This window comes from Alosa alosa, chromosome 20 (assembly GCF_017589495.1).
Source record: "Alosa alosa isolate M-15738 ecotype Scorff River chromosome 20, AALO_Geno_1.1, whole genome shotgun sequence".
Taxonomy (NCBI): domain Eukaryota; kingdom Metazoa; phylum Chordata; class Actinopteri; order Clupeiformes; family Clupeidae; genus Alosa; species Alosa alosa.
This window is the reverse complement of record NC_063208.1, coordinates 6,094,007-6,114,006: the sequence shown is the minus strand read 5'-3', so window position 1 is coordinate 6,114,006 and position 20,000 is coordinate 6,094,007. Positions and strand designations below refer to the sequence as shown.

General features: G+C 47.2%; 1 protein-coding gene across 1 annotated transcript in view; it reads right to left on the bottom strand.

Moving 5' to 3' along the window:
- Positions 1–20,000, bottom strand: part of adgrb2 (adhesion G protein-coupled receptor B2) — a 345,858-nt gene that overhangs the window by 14,488 nt on the left and 311,370 nt on the right. Inside the window, 9 exon segments of the mRNA XM_048230149.1 lie at positions 1,815–1,850; positions 7,716–7,810; positions 7,896–8,286; positions 8,289–8,638; positions 10,218–10,232; positions 10,389–10,428; positions 13,988–14,363; positions 14,720–14,859; positions 14,964–15,305. Coding sequence (XP_048086106.1) covers positions 1,815–1,850; positions 7,716–7,810; positions 7,896–8,286; positions 8,289–8,638; positions 10,218–10,232; positions 10,389–10,428; positions 13,988–14,363; positions 14,720–14,859; positions 14,964–15,305 — 1,785 coding nt within the window.

The window sequence follows — 20,000 nt, the reverse complement described above, 5'->3', positions numbered from 1 at the left end:
ATTTCTCTCTCTCTCTCTCTTCTCTCACTCTCTATTACACTCTTCCTCATTCTCTCTCTCCGTCTGTCGCTCAATCTCCATCTTTGTTCTCTCTCATGCTGATTATTTTTAACACTCTCCCTTTGATTGTTCCTCTCCCTCTCCCTCTGTCTTTTTTTCTCTCTCTGTCTTTTTTTCTCTCTCTCTCTCTCTGTCTTTTCTCTCTCTCTCTCTTCCTCAATCTCTCGCTCTCTCTTTCTTTCTCTCTCTCCACTCCTTCGCTGTCACACTGCCATTCTTCCACTCCAGCTTCCTGGCAGGAGTCTCTACTGTAATAGCAGTTAGTCTCTCCTGCGTTAAGCGAATGACTGACTGCCATTCTGAGTAATGGGAAGGTTGGGGGGACCATTTACTTGAACTAGCGTTAGAAGACATCCATATCTATGTCATAATCAGAGCAAGGCAGCCATTGGATGCTGTCTGTCAGTAGCCATGGCAGTCCGGGTCCAGTGATGTGCCAGTGTCATGCATGGTGAACACTTGACCAACATGTGACATTGTGTGACATTTGAATCACTGGGCGTCCGCTGTCATGGTGTCTCATAAGAGCTTATCTCCACTGCTATGGCATGCTTATGACATAGCTATGCTAATCTTACCAAGCAGGTTTCAAGTGAAGTGGCAGTGGAGGGGGTAGGGGGCGGGGGATTGTGTGTGTGTGTGTGTGTGTGTGTGTGTGTCAGGTGGGGATGTTGTTAGTAAAATGGGTAGGGGGGGGGGGATGGTGAGGGATCATGCAGGAAGGTGCCTAACTGGACAGGTTATAAAGCGCTTGGCTAGAGGTTTGCTTTTAGTTCATCCAGCAGCCAGACATACCTTGATCTCTATGATGGCACCTCCATAGCGGAGAGCAAATCTCCAGTCATGTCATGGTCTTTCAGTTTTGTGGTGGGGATGACTAGCTTAGTCGATCTTAATAATAAGTGGGACTTTGGTTTGACTGTGAGGAGGAGGTTTCTATGACGACTGGAGGTTTGCTCGGTTCCAGACATTCCATAACAGGAGCCCTCTATGACGCCACTACAAGCCCCGGACGGTCACACACACACCAAACATGATACACACACACACAAACGTACACTACACACACATACACACACACACACACACACACACAAACGTACACTCCACACACATACACACACACACACACACACACACTTACCCACCATTCCCCTGGGACCATATGCATCTTATAAACTATTAACTTCACTTCTCACAGACACACACACACACACTCTAACACACACATACACACAGACAGTTTATAATGGAGTGTCTTCAACCCTTACCTAAGTCATATACAAGGTTATATATTATATAATGGGCAACAGCAAAAGTGAAGTGTGGCTTTCCTTGCACATGAAGATTCAAATATAATATATAAATATATATAATATAATATAATATAAATATAATAGGGAGAAATTTGTCGGTAATGACTGGGAAATCTGCCTCAGTGGGGATTCATGCTTTATTGAAATGAATGCATTAATGATTTATGCATTCCTGGAACTAACGCGTTGCTGGATTACGCGTACCTGCGGGGACCATTCGGTTTAGCGTTGAAGAGACACCATTTGAATTGAAGCGCAGTTTAGGGACTGCTTCTGACCAAAGCGTAGAAAGCCAAGGGGGGGGGGGGGAAGGATACCATTAGCTCCTCTATGCGTCAATCAAATGTTTGGCTCGCTAAAGCAGACAAAAGCACAAGAGTGTAGGGGGGGGGGCACAGCTGGCAGCTGGGTGGTGGGGGGGTGGGGGCAGGATCTTACCTCAAAGTCCAGTTCAGAGTACCGTACTCTTTTCCTCTGGGTGGGGGAGAGGGAGTGGGTGGTAGGGGGTGGGGGAGGGGTGGAGGGTTGGAGGGGAGAGAACACACCATCAATCACATGGATTCATCCTCCGTCGTTCACGTCACAAACACACCGCGAGTGTGATCCCTCAGAAGTGCTATTCCGCGCTCTGCTCCGCAGACAAACTGCTCACACAGTTTTGCCAGCGAGACGCACAGTAGGGCACAGCGAGACGCACAGTAAGGCACAGCGAGACACACAGTAGGGCACAGCGAGACGCACAGTAGGGCACAGCGAGACACACAGTAAGGCACAGCGAAACACACGGTAAGGCAACGCAATGGGACCAGACATGTACCACTGATGATGAATGGTACTCTATATCTGTCTATGAGCTCTCCATCATATGGCAAAGTCATGTGAAGAGGTATCAAATAATCTGTGCTCACCTTGAGAACACTATTGTATTCTGCTATTAGAATCAGTTAGTACTTGATTACTCATAGGTCAAGGTGCGTTACACACACCAGCAATCACACACACTTACACTCACACACGCACAAACCAGCATCAGCATCTATAAAATGAAGCCATAAAAGGTGATGAGGCTCTCGGATCCTTTGTCTACCACACACACACACACACACACACACAGAGTAGTCTAAACACCAGGTTGGCGTGGCTAGGCCATCTCTGACCTCATGACATCCTTACATAAAACTCCATCTCCCATAAACCTCAGCTAAGACACATAAGTCTGCAGAGGAATACTGCTAAGATGATGGAGATGCAGCAAATGAAAGCCCTGGAGGACTGTAGACGTAATGTCCAAAATGCGCAGACGCCACACTCAGGTATGCCAGTATTCAGCCAGCATCACCTGTGGCTACTGCACACCTGATTTATTAAGAGTAATAAATAAACACAGCCAGTTTGACAGTTACAAAAAAAAACAAGAAGCATTTATCAAGTCACGCTTGGAGAAGCTGCTACCCCAAACACGAGATACACCTCATCAGTGAGTGAGTGGCTTTGTTGCTGTGTAGGTTATGGTGAACGTGCATTGTGTCTACCGTCTGCAGGCTTGTTCAGGTGCATTGTGCCATGAGTGTGAGAGTGAGGAGAGTGAGTGAGTGAGTGAGCATGAGAGTGAGTGAGTGAGTGAGTAAGGGTCCGTCCCAATACCTCCCCTACCCTAGATTTTGCCCTAACCCTCGTTTTTTGCGTGCACGTGTAGGGCTAGGGTGTCCCATTACTTTGGGAGCAAGGGAAGTGCTATTTTCCCCTAAAAATCAACCCTCAAAATATAGCCAGGACCGATGCAGGCTTAAAAGCGAAGTGGGAGATGAAATTACCCAGGATACCGTCTGAGCTCAGCTCCAGCGGGCCATATTTTTTATATATTTTTAGCAAATAAGCATATTAAAATTTCGAAATATGTTGGAATATGTTAGTTTGATGCACATCTGAACATCGATGGACTGTTGAGTTTTGAACACTAATGTTATAAAATATCTCCCGCGAAGCTATCTGACGATATGCAAGATATCTGCTGAGTGCTTTGAGAGACTCTGCCCATCAAATAACGTTATAGGCTATTTCTGATCTGGGTAGATTCGTCAATATTTAAGGTGTGTGTTCTGGCATTCATATGAACACAAATATCTTTGTTGATTAACCAGGCGTAGATAAACCTGCACAGCCCACACAACAATGACGCTGGGCATGTTCCTGAATGAAAATAGTAGCAGGCTACTACGGTGACACGATCCAGCCATGCGTGTGGCGTAGGTGATTACGTTAAGCTATGCTAATTTGCATATAGTGGTGTCCCAATTCATAGGCAAAGATCTTACCCTCCACTTCCCTTGTCGAGGGGGCTTTAATGTTGAGGGCAATCAAAACCAAGTGGAAGTTTTAAGGGGGGAGAAATGGGACGGACCCTAAGTGAGTGAGTGAGTGAGTGAGTGAGCATGAGAGTGAGTGAGTGAGTGAGTGAGCGTGCGAGTAAGTGAGTGAATCAGTCAAAGGAAGCAAATGTCTACTTTTCCATCAAAAGACTCTTAGAAACAGCAGTCATCCATATTAAAAGAGAAGTGTTCATTTACATGAATCCGTAGCCCCCTTATTCACGTTTTTAATATAGGATGATATGGATTTTAATTAGTTTAATACTTTAATTGAATTTCTTTTAATGACTAATGCTATCTGTCCATAATCCCCTGGCTTTTCATTCCATGGGGTGGGTAGGCCTGGGCTTCGGCCTTATCAACATTATCACAGAAATACCACAAAAAACTGTTCACAGCATCTTTAATTAAATACCTTTTTTTACTGAATGAAAATCTATTCATTTAGTGGATTTAAATCAGGGTCCAGCCACCTCATGAGTCCACTTCTTCTACGCTCTTAAAACAAATGTGTGTGTGTGTGTGTGTGTGTGTGTGTGTGATGAGTCCACTTCTTCTGGTCTCTCATATCTGATCATTGCTAGCTATCTGGCTTCAACTCATCTGCTAGGCAAAGCACACTCCCATGATTTCCCATGAACTCTGTTTAAGGGCACTATCAAAACCCCATAAATGCCATACTAGAATTCTGTGTGTGTGTGTGTGTATGTGTGTGTGTGTGTTGGGCTGTCAAGCTTCCCTTAATTAGCCTTATTAGCTTGAGAACTGCCCTCAAAGGAAGAGAGCACAGCCACCTGCGACCTGACATTGGATTCTGAGGTGTGTGTGTGTGTGTGTGTGTGTGTGTGTGTGTGTGTGAAGGTATGTTTAGTTATTCTTGGGCACCACCTCAGGCTAGGCCTCTATCCCCACAGCTGCCTGTCCAACCCAGAGGCTACTGCTGTGCTGATGGACCATCTTTCCCTCCTTCTCTCTCTCTTTTTCCTCTTCCTCCATCCATCTCTCCTTCTCTCTCTCTATCTCTCTGGCCTCTAACATATATATATAGCTCTCTCTCGGCTATATACTCTCTCCTCTCTTCCTCTCTTTATCATCTCTTCTCTCACTCTCTCTTTTCTCCTTCTCTCTCTCTTTAATACTCTTTTTCTCTCTCTCGCCTCTCTTTTCCTCTCTTTATCATCTCTCTCTCCTCTTTCTCTTCTCTCTCTCTTTATATATAACAATACTTTTCTCCTCTCTTTTCCCTCTCTTGATCCATCTCTCTCTCTCTCTCTCTCTCTCTCTCTCTCTCTCTCTGTCTGTCTCTCTTTCTATGTCTCAAACTTGGGGAAATGTGATTAAAGCTGTGCATGTTGAAGATGCTTGTCAGGTGTGGCATCCAGAGTGCCATTTGAAGGCAGATCAGAATATGTTTTTTGCTGTCTTAGCTGACCTGAACGCAGTACTAATCATCATTTATCGAGGGCAGCTTCTATGTGTCCATTATCGGTTCGGTAATTGACTTGTACGGGCTTTCTCCACACAAGATGGTGTGACAGGAAAAAGAGTAACATCATGTACTGGTCATTTCTCATATTCTTTCTTGCACCGCAGAGGCCCTCTCCAAAGTAGCATGGAAGGTTAATGATTTTTTGAGTCTAGTTAATTAAAGGTCCAGTATGTAGGACATAATGGAAAATAAACTGTAACCATTCCAAAAATGATCACCATATGGTGTCAGAGAGTAAGGAAACATGATGAATTGAAGTAATGGCTTATTTGACAACATTATTACCCGTAACCCGTAAAACTAGTTGAAAAAAAAAAATTAGTTACGAGTAGGGAATCTCTTGGAATTTTTTTCGTTTATGTTTTGAAAGATTAATTTAGAATAGCTGATAATAATGGGCTAGCGTGTCCTCCTATTTGGGTTGCCAATTAGCAAAGGCCAACTGTCAACAGCTGTCAGTTGTAGTCATGAACGCCTACGAGAGGCAGGCAAATTTCCAAAAGAAACCAATTAAGTGGACATCGGAGGAGCTTCCTGAAATGGTGACGTCTTTGTCAAACATAGAATATCAAGTCTGACGGAGAGCTGGCCATATTTCTCCACAACAGGTAGCCTTGGCTTAACTTCAGCTAAATATGTTACGTTGGTTAGAGAGGTATTTTTTGTTTTCACTGTTTCTGTAATGTGTAGCTGGGTCATGGTTGGAGAAACGTTAAAGCAGCTGCAGGTCAACTAACGTTATTAGCTAAGTGTTAATTACATCTGGCAACCCAGAAGAGGCTCGCGTCTGGTACTCTTGAGAACGTTCACCAGTGTTTTGATTTTGGCCTACAGAACGTTCGGTAACAATCCTACAAATCGCACCTTTAATAGACCCTTTCAAGAGAGTTCCATTATCAGCATCATAATTGTTCCCACAAGGCTTCCGTTTTAACATTCCATATGTTATCTTAATGCAGAGGAAGTAGATTGGGAACAAAATAGAACGTTCAAGCATTGTTTTTGTTTGTCTTGTTGAAAGGGTCTATATATGCTTTGATATAGTGAAGTTGCCTTCAGAGGCTATGCTTTATGCTATTCAGTAGCGGTCTTACTCAAAACTGTACCGACTTTAAGTCTAACTTAAAGAATTTAATTTTCTCCCAAGCTTTTAATCTACCTTAATACCCCCCCCCCCCACACACACACTTTTTATTCTTTATTTTATTTTTGACCAATTTGTTTATTATTTCAATTATTTATTTATTTCCCCCCCATGTTATGTTATTATTGTTGTTGTACCATTGTCATTGTTTTATGTTTTTTTGTAAGCACTTTGGTTCAACTCAGTTGTTTTTAAATGTGCTATAGAAATAAAGTTGACTTGACTTGACTGAAATTGTTTTGGTCCCAAATGAAAATGTACACTTGTTATCATCCACAAGAAGACCTATCGGCGGTTCCCCTGTTCAAAAGCATCATTCCTAGAGGACGCCTTCACTTGATAGCCATGTCTTATCAGATACCTCATGTCTCTCTCTCTCTCTCTCTCTCTCTCTCTCTCTCTCATGTATCTCTCTCTATCTCTTTTCTTCATCTCTTTCTCTCACTCTTGAGTGTTTACTTCTCCCTGATGATATGATATATAAGTTTTTTTCTCTCAACATGATTTCTGATGATCTTTTCCTGCTCTGACACGAACACAAACACACAAACATGTGCATGAGTGTGTAAGTGTGTGTGTGTGTGTGTGTGTGTGTGAAAGTATATGTGTGTATTATCCCTGCATCCCACCATCTGACGGTCTGCCCTGACTGCAGTTGAAACAGCAGAACAGCCAGAGATGAAAGTGAATTTTATCCATTCTAAAATAGAATGGATTCTAAAATTCAAAAAGTGAATTCTTAAAAAGAAATTCTTAATTTTGCACATTCTGAGACACCTGGCTTTGCTAAAGTTTGTAATCATCTGCTTGGAATCAGCTTTCCTTTCCTTTGAAACATTGCTATCCTGTATAAAAACCCCAGAGTGAAATGTGAAAAATATGGACAGAGAGTCCCAATTCAAATGGTGGGCAAAATGTAAAGTCTTAAGTGTGACTAAAACTAATATAACAACTAGGTCATACTCTGCACCATATGATACTTTTAGTTCAAGCACAAGACACTTGTGGTCATTGCTCATTGACTGACCGTACACTTTGCCTAAAATGTGGGGCCCCAGTGTGTAGAGGTTTGACCCCCGTGTAGATGTTTGACCCCCTTACCCCCTGTAGATGTTTGACCCCGCGGTTTAGGTTTGCCCCTCTGTGGGGCCCCAGTGTGTAGAGGTTTGCCCCCCCCCTGTGTTTTTTTTTTAGGGTTTGCCCCTTTTAGAGGTTTGAACCCGTAGAGGTAGAGGTTTACCCCCTGTGCAGATGTTTGACCCCCCTTGTATAGGTTTGCCCCTTTAGGTTTGCCCCCCCCCCGTGTAGAGGTTTGCCCCCCCCTGTGTCCTGCTCACCTCCAGGGATCCGTGCGGGAGGCCGGGGTGGGCGTGGGTGCTGCCCAGGCAGGTTGGGCGTGGGAAGCGCGGCGGGTCCGCCTCCAGCGTTGGGGCTGAGGGGTGTGGCTAAGCCCTGTGGTTCGGGGCCCGCCCGCCTGCTGCTGCTGCTTGAGCTGCAGCTGTGTTGCGGCGCTTGGCGTTGGCGTGTGGCGTTGGGCGTGCAGGCGGTGCTGGGCAGCTGCTTCAGGGTGCTGTACGAGCGGTTCAGGTTGACCCCCATGTGGTGGTGGTGGTGGTGGTGGTGGTGGTGGTGGTCCATGTTGATGGGCACGCCGGCGGCCACCGAGCTGAAGTCGGACGCGTACGCGACGGGCTCTCCGTCCGCCGGCTGCAGCGTCATGGGCGACGGAGGAGGCGGGAATGGCGGGTCGTCCAGGGCGATGTTCAGCGGCTTGCTCTCGTCCTTCGGCGGCGGGGGCGGCTTCAGACTGACCGTTCGCCGCGGCAGCACCATGTAGTCGCCCTCGCCGCCCCCTCCTCCTCCTCCTCCTCCTCCTCCGCTCCCACTCCCGCTCCCTCCTGAGCCGTTCGGGAACCGGACGACACCGCGGCCGGCGGCCGAGCCCAGCCCAGGCCGCTGTCGGTGCACAGGTAGACGGGCGCGGAACGCTGGTGCTGACCGCTCTGCCCCTGCTGACCCTGCTGCTCCACGTTCACCTCCTTCTTGAGCGGCGTGGAGTCGCCACCCAGCTCGTTGAGCGTGCCCAGAGGGGGCACTGCCACCAGGAGGTTGGGAGGGGGGATGTTGCCCGGCAGGCTGCTGAAGTTGACCCCCTCCTGGTGGGCGGCCAGCTTGGGATCGTCCTCCTCGTCCAGAGAGATGCGGGACAGCGTCCCGGTGATGGTTGCCGGGTTACAGGTGTTCACTTCCTTAAAAATAACTAAGGGGAGGAGGGGGGGTAGGAAACAGGAGAGAGAGAGAGAGAGAGAGAGAGAGAGAGAGAGAGAGAGAGAGAGAGAGAGAAGAGAATAGGATTAATAAGATAAATAAAATAGAGATTAAAACAGAGAGACCCCAGAATACAAATGGAGCAGTGAAGGGCATTAATGGGCTTGGAGAAAGAAGAACAGGCCATTTTAGAACCATTGACATCAGCCAAGAAGCAAACGCAGGAGGATGCAGGCCAGAGAGGAGAGGGCACCACGTGACATTAGAGAGGCCGGCATATAGAGGAGACGAAATGAAGGGAGGAGAGAGGAAGAGGTGGAGGAGGAGGAGAAACGAAGGGAATGAGAGAACAGTGAGGATGGGGGGAGGAGAAGAGAGAGAAGAGAAGAAGTGAAGAGAGAGAAGAAAGATGAGATGAGAGGAGAAGAGGAGAGGAGAGAGAAGGAAGAGGAGGAGAGAAGACAAAATGGAGAGAGGAAAGGAGGATAAAAAAGGATAGGAAAGAGGGGAAGAAGATAGAAGAGGAGAGGAAAGGATGACCAAAGAGGAGGATAGAGGAGGAGAGGAAGATAGACAGGAAGAGAGGCAGAAGGGTGCAGAAGGTTCTTCAGCCAGGAAAAGTAAAATTACATAGAACCACAGAACAGGGAACAACAGAACAGGGGACATAGAACAATGGAACAGGGAGCAACGGAACAGGTGCTACGAGCTCCATGTGGTTCTGCTGTCACAAGACTGAACAGAGAAGTTTAAAGTCCAATTGTGCTTGTGTGTGTGTGTGTGTGTGTGTGTGTGTGTGTGTGTGTGTTGTCTAGATCCACTAGATCCACAACCTGTTGATTCTGAGTGACAGAATAGTCCGTAGTCGTCTAGAGAAACATCTCTACCAACAACATGCCACTTGTAACAATACCATGCAGAATGAGCTGGATGCAAGGAAAATAATATAAACTAGGCATTATACAAGTTTATAGGCAGAAGATCAAATAGATGAGTGGGCAAGAACCATGTTCTCTTTGGGTTTGTTTGATAAACTCATATGCTTAGTAGTAGCACACTAACAGTGTGATTCTCATGTTGGTATGATACTTTAAATGATTCAAAGTGAGGCCTTTTAAAGAATGTTTTAAATTCCTCGCTACAGACACACAACAAAAGAGTATTTCATGTTCCACTGAGAGTCTGTTAAACGCAAGTTAGTAGCAGCTGTAGCAACTTCAAAGCCCAATCGCCCATTTGATTTTCATGCCCAGTTTTAAAACTGGGATTTAGACAGAGAAAAACAGCTACATAGGAATTGCTTCATCACATGCCACAATGTTGGTTGTTTTACAAAAACTTAACATGTAAAAGAAAATCATAAAAGAAAAATAATAGACATGGAATGCAAAATAAGACTGGATTCCCAGGATTAGTGGTGAAATGAAAAGACTGGGTTCGTCTGACTTTGACGTTGACATTCAGTCAAAGACTCGTCGTGGTTAGGGGAGGCTATTCACTAAGTCTACAACACGACTCTACACCAAGCCTCATTCGCAGCATTCTCATTGCCATTGAGCCGGCTGACTTACATGGATGTCCCCTCTCTGATTGTGTGGGAGAGAATAACAGTAAGAGTTAAACACAAACACACACACACACATACACACACACACACACACACAAAACAAAACTTCACCACAAACTTGACACTTGCAGAAAGAGCTCTCATAAGGCAAGGGTAAATGGAAGTCGAAGCTCACCCGTTTGACAGGCTAAGTCCACATCCTTCTCGAAGTCCGTCTGCATTCGAGCATGTGGAGAACACACAAACAAGTCAGAGGATGTAAATAAATAATAATAAAAAAAAAACATACTTACTAAAAAGTGTGTCAAACAAGTATGCATACTCAAAAGGATGGATCCTAAGGGTACTGCACATGTAGGGGTTGTATACATGTGTGCAAACTAAAACGAATGCATACTAAGAGGTATACATACAGATGAGGCTGCAAAGAAACATATCAGAGGTAAATGTTTACGTTTATGACTGCACAATTAGTGCCTGGATGAATTTGCAGAGGGAATATCAAATGAAACATTAACCTACAGCAGAGCATTTCTGTAGATGCACACAGATTCCTATATATGTGCTCTCTCTGAGTACAGTGCGTCACAAAAGTGATATCAGAAGGCCAGAAAATGCTTGCAGAGCGCATTGAGGCATTTATCTGGATTAAATACCAGCTGAGGGAAATGCCTGCACTTCACTTCATGATGGAGTGGAGATCTAGACACAAATGGAATTTGTGGAATGGAAAACAGTGATGCATGCCTTTGCAGAGAGAGAGAGAGAGAGAGAGAGAGAGAGAGAGAGAGAGAGAGAGAGAGAGAGAGAGAGAGAGAGAGAGAGAGAGAGAGAGAGAGAGATATCAGATAAAAAGATGATGATGGCCATAAACATCAGCATACCTAAGTAAAGCGACTCACTAGGGGGACATAACTAGGTCTTTATGTAGTGCCCTAGTCCAGTGAGTTGATTGGCTGGCGTATAGAATTATGCGATGAACGGACCAATGGCAATCCTTTCAATCATTACCCGAAATAACTCCACACAAGAACTCTGTATCACTGCTTCTCTTTCATTTACACAGTGACTGGACAGATCTTATCTAAATCTCATCTGGAAGAGTTATTCCTCTGAAGTGCTTCTTACAGGAATGATATATGAGTTGAGGCAGAGAAAGAGAGAGAGAGAGAGAGAGAGAGAGAGAGAGAGAGAGAGAGAGAGAGAGAGAGAGACGGGGGGCCAAGGATAGATAATAAAAGTAGAAGTAAGCATACATAGAACTAGTTCTCATTTCATCTTCACAAGCAAACACTGAGAAAAACCTGAGCTAAACCCTCACACACACACACACACACGCACGCACATACACCCACGCACACACACACACACATACACACACGCACACACACACACACACACACACACACACACACACACACACACACACACACACACACACACACACACACACAAAGAGCCTTGACAGCGCAAGTTAAAATATTGACTCTCATTTTAATTAGCACTCTCGGGGGACTAGCAAACCACCAATGTAAACCATCCCAGTGCCAAGGGAACAATGTCAGCTAGGAACCCAAAGCCATAATAACAAAGTCATTTACACTCAGAACTGGCTGCTTAGTAGAGTAATAAAGGGTCGTGAAGGGAACATCTAGGTTCTTTCTCTAGTGGGCTGAGAGGAACACTGCCTGTTCTACCTCGGTCGGAGGTGTTAGCTACGGCTATTTCAGCTGGCCTCTAGCTCTCTGGCTACAGGGCTACTCTAGTAGACGCATTGTGATGTGTCCATGGTTGAGACCGAGGCCGCGGGTCATGAGGGTAGCCGAGGTCATGCATGTTGCCATGGTCGCGAAGCCGCACCGTGTCCGGTGGGGTCAGAGAGTGGTCATAGTCGCGAAGCGCGTTCGGTGGTGATGAGAGTTCTCATAGTCGGATGATCAGCGAGAGTGCTCATAGTCGCGAAGCCGCGTCTTCGTAGTCATGAGAGTGCTCATGTCGCGAAGCGCGTCGCGATCATGAGAGTGCTCATAGTCGCTGAGCTGCGTTCGAGGTCAGCGAGAGTGCTCATAGTCGCGAAGCGCAAGTCCGTGATCGCGAGCATGTAATGTAGTCATTAGAGTACCTCATAGTCGCGGGTCCTTCCTGTGTTCATGACCGCGGTGTGTGTGTGTCGTCGCCTGAGTTCGCGGATCAGGTGTTTGAGCTGCCATGCGCCTGAGTTCAATGAGTGTGTGTTTAGGCCATGCCCGAGTCTGATTGTGTGTTTTGCATCGTGCCTGAGTTCATGATTGCGTGTTTGAAAGGCCATGCCCGAGTTTAGACCGTAGGTGTGTGTGTCGTGGCCCGGAAGTTCATGACTGTGTTTGTGCTGCCGTGTCGAGTTCATGATTTGTGTTTGTACCGCCGTGGTCTGAGTTCGTTGGCGATTGTGTGTTTGTGCATGCTCTGAGTTCTGTGTTGTTTGTGGGTTCTGTGTTGTGTGTGTGTTGTGTTTGGTCTCTGTTCATGACTGTGTGTGTGTGTGTGTTCATCTACAGAATGGGCATGGACACTGGCTTGGTCAGAGGCCTGGCTATGCCCCCGCTCGTGAGGGTGAGCGAGAGTGAGAGTGCCCTTTTGGCCCTGCCCGGGTCATCCGGGCATGCTGCCTGGGGATGCTGTGCTGCGTCGCTGAGGGGAAACGGGCATGTGTCCTGTCCGCATCCGCCGCAGGAGGTGGCTGTGGCTCAGGTGTCTGGTTGCTGCTCTGCTACTGTTCTCGGTGGGTCCAGAGACCCTCGCGTCGCGGAGGGCCCGTGGCTGCGTCTTCGAGCGTGCGCACTGGAGTGTCTCCATGCCGCGAGGGCTGGGGTGTCTGTGCTCGTGCACGTGCACCTGCCCCAAGCTGGGGTCAGTGGCGGTGGCTGTGGGCGTAGGCCGTGGTTATGGGCAGGGGAGGACCGGGGCAGGCTGTGGTTGAGGCTCTGGCTGAGGGTCTGGTTGTTGCAGAGAGCAGGGCAGGCCGGGCCGACTGGCACGCCTGGTGGCATGCTTGGGGGCACAATGGGGCAAGTGGAGGAATATCGCGAAAGGCAGCACACCCTGCCCGCATATTCGCGACGGTAAGAACCATGCGAGCAGAGAACGGAGGGATGAGAGAGAGAGAGAAAGAGAGAGAGAGAGGAAAAAGAGACAGGCGGGGGCTACAAGGATAGATAATAAAGGTAGAAGTAAGCATACATAGTTCTCATTTCATCTTCACAAGCAAAACACTGAGAAAACCTGAGCTAAACCCTCACACACACACACACCTGCACTTGGCGTGCACATACACCCACGCACACACACACACATACACACTGCAGCACACACACACACACACACACACACACACACACACACACACACACACTTTTACACACACACATACACACACACACACACACACACACACACACACACACACACACACAAAGGGGAGCCTTGACAGGCATAAGGTTAAAATATTGACTCTCATTTTAGTATAGCACTCTCGGGGGACTAACAAACCATAGTAAACCATCCCAATTACCCAAGGGAACAATGTCCAGCTAGGAACCCAAAGCCATAATAACAAGTCCTTATACACTCAGAACTGGCTGCTTAGTAGAGTAATAAAGGGTCGTAAGGAACATCTAGGTTCTTCTCTAGTGGGCTGAGAGGAACACTGCCTGTTCTACCGATCGGAGGGTGTGCTTCTGGCTATTTCAGCTGGCCTCTAGCTCTCTGGCTACAGGGCTACTCTAGTAGACGTACTGTGATGTGTCCATGGTTGAGACCGAGGCCGTGGTCATGAGGGTAGCCGAGGTCATGCATGTTGCCATGGTCGCGAGCGTGCCCGTGTCCGAGGTCATGAGAGTGGTCATAGTCGCGAGCGTGCCCGTGGTGATGAGAGTGCTCATAGTCGCGAGCGTGCCCGTGATCATGAGAGTGCTCATAGTCGCGAGCGTGCCCGTGATCATGAGAGTGCTCATAGTCGCGAGCGTGCCCGTGATCATGAGAGTGCTCATAGTCGCGAGCGTGCCCGTGATCATGAGAGTGCTCATAGTCGCGAGCGTGCCCGTGATCGCGAGCATGTACGTAGTCATTAGAGTACTCATAGTCGTGGTCCCTCCTGTGTTCATGACCGTGTGTGTGTTATTATTCATTCCCTGAGTTAAGTGACTGTGTGTTTTGGCGTCATGCCTGAGTTCGCGGAGTGTATTGTGTTTGTCGTCATGCCTAAGGGATGATTGTGTTTGTGCATCGTGCCTGAGTTCATGATTGTGTGTTTGTGCGTCATGCCTGAGTTTGTGACCGTGTGTGTGTGTGTCGTGCCTGAGTTCATGACTGTGTGTTTGTGCGTCGTGTCTGAGTTCATGATTGTGTGTTTGTGCAGTCGTGTCTGAGTTCATGATTGTGTGTTTGTGTGTCGTGTCTGTGTTCGTGGCTGTGTGTGTGTGTGTTTGGTCTCTGTTCATGACTGTGTGTGTGTGTGTGTTCATCTACAGAATGGGCATGGACACTGGCTTGGTCAGAGGCCTGGCTGTGCCCCCGCTCGTGAGGGTGAGCGAGAGTGAGAGTGCCCTTTTGGCCCTGCCCGGGGTCATGCTGCCCGGGGTCATGCTGCCCGGGTGATGCCGTTGCCGCTGGAGGGGTGCGGGTGTGTCTGTGCCCGTACTCCGGCGTGTGAGTGTGGCTGTGGTCAGGTGTCTGGTTGCTGCTCTGGCTACTGTTCCCGTGGTCAGGAGACCCGTGCAGTGCGCCGGCGAGGCCCGGGGCGTGCCGGTGGCGTGCCCCGCGGAGCGTGGGCGTTAGGGTGTCTGTGCTCGTGCGATCGCACCCGCCCCAAGAAAGCTGGGGTCAGCGGTGGCTGTGGGCGGCAGGGGAGGCGTGGGCGGGGCAGGGGTGACCCCGGGGGGGCCAGGTTGTGGTTGAGGCTCTGGCTCAGGGTCTGGTTGTTGCAGAGCAGCGAGGGCAGGCCGGCCGACTGGTACGCCTGGTGGCATGCTTGGGGGCACGTCGGGGGGCAAGTGGAGGAATATCGCAGCGTGCCACACTCCTGCCCGCATGCCTGCGACGGTGGGCACCGCGGCTGGCGCGAGCAGAGAACGGAGGGATGAGAGAGAGAGAGAAAGAGAGAGAGAGAGGAAAAAAGAGACAGATGTGAGGAGTGGAGGATGAATGAAGAGGAGGGAGGAGGAGAGGGACTGTTAGTCTGGTTGATTCTTTTTGATCCTTCCTGAAAAGGGAACCACGTTGATTGTTACCATGACAGTTCGGCAGGACAAGCTGTCTCTGCGCCAGTCGCTGCAGGGTTATGACTATACACACACACACACACACACACACACACACACACACACACACACACACACACACAGAACACACACACACACACACACTTACAGTAGAACACTACTATAAAATTTCTTTGTGTGAAATTTAGGCACTCTCAACTGCTAATCCGATTGGCAAGAGTTCTTCTAATATTAATCCTATTATTTATTGTCACTTTCTGACTGCTTCACAGCAAGACATTTCAATTAAAGCAACAAATGACAACAAAGGCAAAGCGAGTGAGCACCAACTGCTGTTACAGCATCATGGTTTCTGAGAAGCATGGCTGTGGAGCCTGATTTTTCACTCTGCTCTCTTTAATCCACAGCGCCGGGGAAGTTTCCTTGAAGGAAGCCTCTGGTCTAAGAACAACGGAGAGTCTATTTCTGGGTGATAATGAGAGGAACATTTTGTTGGGGACCAAAATGATGTGAGTTGGAGTCGTTTTGAGTAAGACTGTAAAATGCATTTGCAAGGAAACAGCATACAACCATAGACTGTATAAAAATACAACATATCCTTGTGGGCATGCTCAGTGCATTGCTACTTTACGCCACTGACTAGATCCAAAATATCATTACGCTTCTTCCTTGCTACTGTGGGGAGGTGGGGGTGGGGGTGGGGGTGGGGAGGGGGGTGGGGTGGTGGTGGTGGTCATGCAGTGGTGGTGGGGTGGGGGAGGTGGTGGAGGAGAGGGGTGATGCAGGGGATGCAGTGGAATGGTATTCACCATGATCTGCACCTCTCCTCTGCAGGAGTTGGAGAGTTCTGTGTCGCCCTGCACTCTGCCCATCCTGCAGGGGATGCAGTGGAATGGTATTCACCATGACCTGTGAGGGAGCAGGCAAGAGACATGACCTCGTCCCTGGACCCCACCTAACCTCTCACCCCACGACCTCTCACTCTACAAACTCTCACCCCACGACCTCTCACCGCACGACCTCTCACCCCACGATCTTTCACCCCATGACCTCTCATCCCGCGACCTCTCACTCTACAACCTCTCACCCCACGACCTCTCACCTCACAACCTTTCACCCCGTGATCTGACACCCCAAGACCTCTCACCCCACGACCTCACCCCATGATCTGACACTCCATGACCTCTCACCCCACGACCTCTTACCCCACAACCTGTCACCTCACAACCTTTCACCCCGTGCCACAGCAGGACACGTCATGACATGCTATGATCTGTCCTGACCTGTCCCAGTGCATCCCGAACACATTGCTTTTGGTCTGGGTGAGGACCATTGAGGACAACATGTATCTATGACACAGCATAATAAGAAACCGCCATTTCTCTAAGACCAAAGGCAGGACAATAACACGACAGGAAGGACACTATGCACCATAGAGGACTAATGAAGATGCCTCGTTAATACAGCACTGTAACAAAGCAAGTCAACGTGGAACACTTCCCCCTGCTCCGACAACTGATAACATTCAAACCTTTATCAACCGGTGTTGACCTGGAGAACTTTACCTCCAGTGAGTGACTGATAATGTTTTTAAACCCGCATCAAAGCCAAGTCAACATAGAGGACTAAACAGCGGCCTACATCAAAGGGAAAAGTGAAGAGGGAGGTCCGAATAGCGGTTCTAGTGGTTCTAAAAGAGAGTGGATGTGTGTGCTGCAGGGCTGACTGTTCTCGCAGCTCGGAGAAGAAAAGGCCACGCTTAGATAAGGGAAGTGCTCCATGTGCAGGTTTAGGTCAAGGCTTTTAGTCGCTCGGGCTGCAAGAAAGCACTCTGGGATAATAACGCTCTCCAAGTCTGATGTTTCCCCCTCCAAGAGAAGGGGGTTGAGCAGAGCCAGCAGTTTTGTGTGGGGTGAGACTATTCTCCGGAAGAAAAAAACATTAAAGGAGAGAATTGAAAAGAAGAAAAGAAGAGAAACTAGGAACAAAAAGCCACTGATGTCTCAGAAAAGCTTTGCCACAGAATACTGTGTGCCCAAAGAACATGTGCTATGGTTATTAGCACATTTCATAGATCAACAGAAAAGGGAAAAAAAATGTATTAATGTTTTTAATATTTTGACAGCTGAAGAGTGCTGTGAACTGCGGATGTTTAAACTCTGACAATATTTCTCAATTGGCATACTTGCCTGGAGTTACATTTCAGAACACTGTAATAAGCGATGAACGATCAATGTGAGTTTAAACGCATAACTGGAAAGGTATTCTAGTAATAAAACAACACTTCCGATGCGTCTATTTCTGAGTTAACTATGTCCGGTAACACCTTTCTCCCCAAATCTGGAGGGGTAGCCTTCGGCCAGCTCAATAGTCTTTTGTTTATTCACAGTCTAGGCAGACTGAGCTGTCTGGTGCAGTTTGAGGCATATATTTCAGGGTTTCTTTGCTGAATTGGTATGGAGGGGTCTGATGAGAAAAAACTCTGGGGTCATTGGCCCAATGCTGATTGTCTTGTTTCATCTTCTCACACCTGCACTCTCAATTACGCTCTCCACCTCACCACTAATGCAACTGCTAACTCCTCTTCTCTCAATTCTCCTTCACTTGCTCTCAATTTCTCTCTCTCTCTCTCTCTCTCTCCTCTCTCCTCTCTCTCTCTTTCCATTTATCTATCTCCCCTTCATTCTGCTCCCAATCTCTTCCAATCACTTCTCTGCATTAACCCTGTTACCCAAGTGCCATCCATGCTAACTAAGGCTAAACTCTCCATTCAGCATAACTATGCTTGAGTATGTAAGTGCTATGACATATGGTCATTACTCTGTTGCCATTTCTTGCTGAATGATAAATAAGGGTTAGCTCAGTATCTGTATAGACCCTTTCAACAATAAAAACAAAAACAATGCTTGAACGTTCTATTTGAGATAACTTATTACACGGCTCTTCACAAGGCAAGTAGAACTCTCCATTGACTTGAATGGGATTTCCCAAAGTTCTAGCGGTCATTATTTCCTAGGAAAGGACCTCTGAAAAAAAGAATGACCGCTATGTCAATGGCAAAGGAGTTTGTGCTTCTAATTCAGGTATTTCATATTACCATGCAAGGACTGGAACTTCATTCAAAAGTGAAAGCAGACGGTTGATCAGCTGTGTTCTAAAGAATGTTTGATTCAAGTTCAGCGTGTGTTGCGAACAGTAGATGAACGGTAACAAGGCTAGGAGTAGGCTATGTAGGCTAAAGTTATATCGTGGGGAGTTTATTATTTCGCTTTTTTTTGTTATAACGCCGTCATTATTAAAAATAAGTCCCTTTAGGGCGGAACAAGCACCCCTCTCACAAGGCCGGTCCGTTCATCCCTGTCGGACTTATTTTCCCAATGACCGGGCGCATATACAATATCCCTACATATGGAATGTTAAAACGGAAGCCTTGTGGGGGCCAACTATGATGCTGATAATGGAACTCTCTTGAAAGGGTGTATAAAACGTATATAGGTGCATAGGTGTTTGACTCCTACTGTATGTGCTATCATAATTCTTAGACTATGTCAAACATATGGCAAATTAGATTCAAGATTAGATTCAACTTTATTGTCATAGTGCAGAGGACAAGTACAAAGGCAACAAAATGCAGTTTGCGTCTAACCAGGAGTGCAAAAAAGCAGAAAAGTGCAATGTGATAAGCAAAGTATAGACAGGTGGTGTAGCATAAACAGTATAAGACATACATGTATAGTGCAGTGTAGACAGTAGTCTACTTACATGACACTGCGCCTTGTTATGGTATACTTCATGCCATTTAAATGCATGCTACGGACTTATATGCCAAGTCTAGACAGAGCTTCCTGAGTGAAATTGCTTCTGAGGGTGCCTATTATACCGGCCTTTGTCACCATGGTACATGCTACGTGTCTGTTAGCGCCGTCTGCTGTGGCACTGCCTCTAAGGTTAGCGGCTATAATAACGGTCTGTGTGATGGGCTCATAAGAGATCAGGCCCCCTGTGTGAAAGTGTGTGAGCGGCTCAGAAAGTCTCCTCTGTGCAGCCCGGCTCCTGTTATGCTAAAGATATTAGGGATTACATCCAATCCCTGCCAGGGATTTTCATATATTTACTAAAATAATTCTGGGATTTGGTTCATTCTAATCCCCGGTTTTATGATATTGATTTAACATATATGGCTTAGTATTTCAGAGTTCATTTATCACCCTTTGTCCTTTTGTCTTTGTCTGTGGGACCAAACTCCAGCCTCACTGTTCACTGATTTACGGGATAAATGGAAAGCAGTCGAGCAGAGAAACGCACAGTGAAAATTGGATCAAAAAAGGCCACATTGTATTGCATTGTGGGTGTGATTTGACATCACAACAGGGGGTGTAGCATGCTTGTGTGTGTGTGTGTGTGTGTGTGTGTGTGTGTTTGAGTGAGAGAGACAGAGAGAGAGAGAGAGAGTGTGTGTGTGTGTGTGTGTGTGTGTGTGTGTGTTTGAGTGAGACAGAGAGACAGAGAGAGAGAGAGAGTGTGTGTGT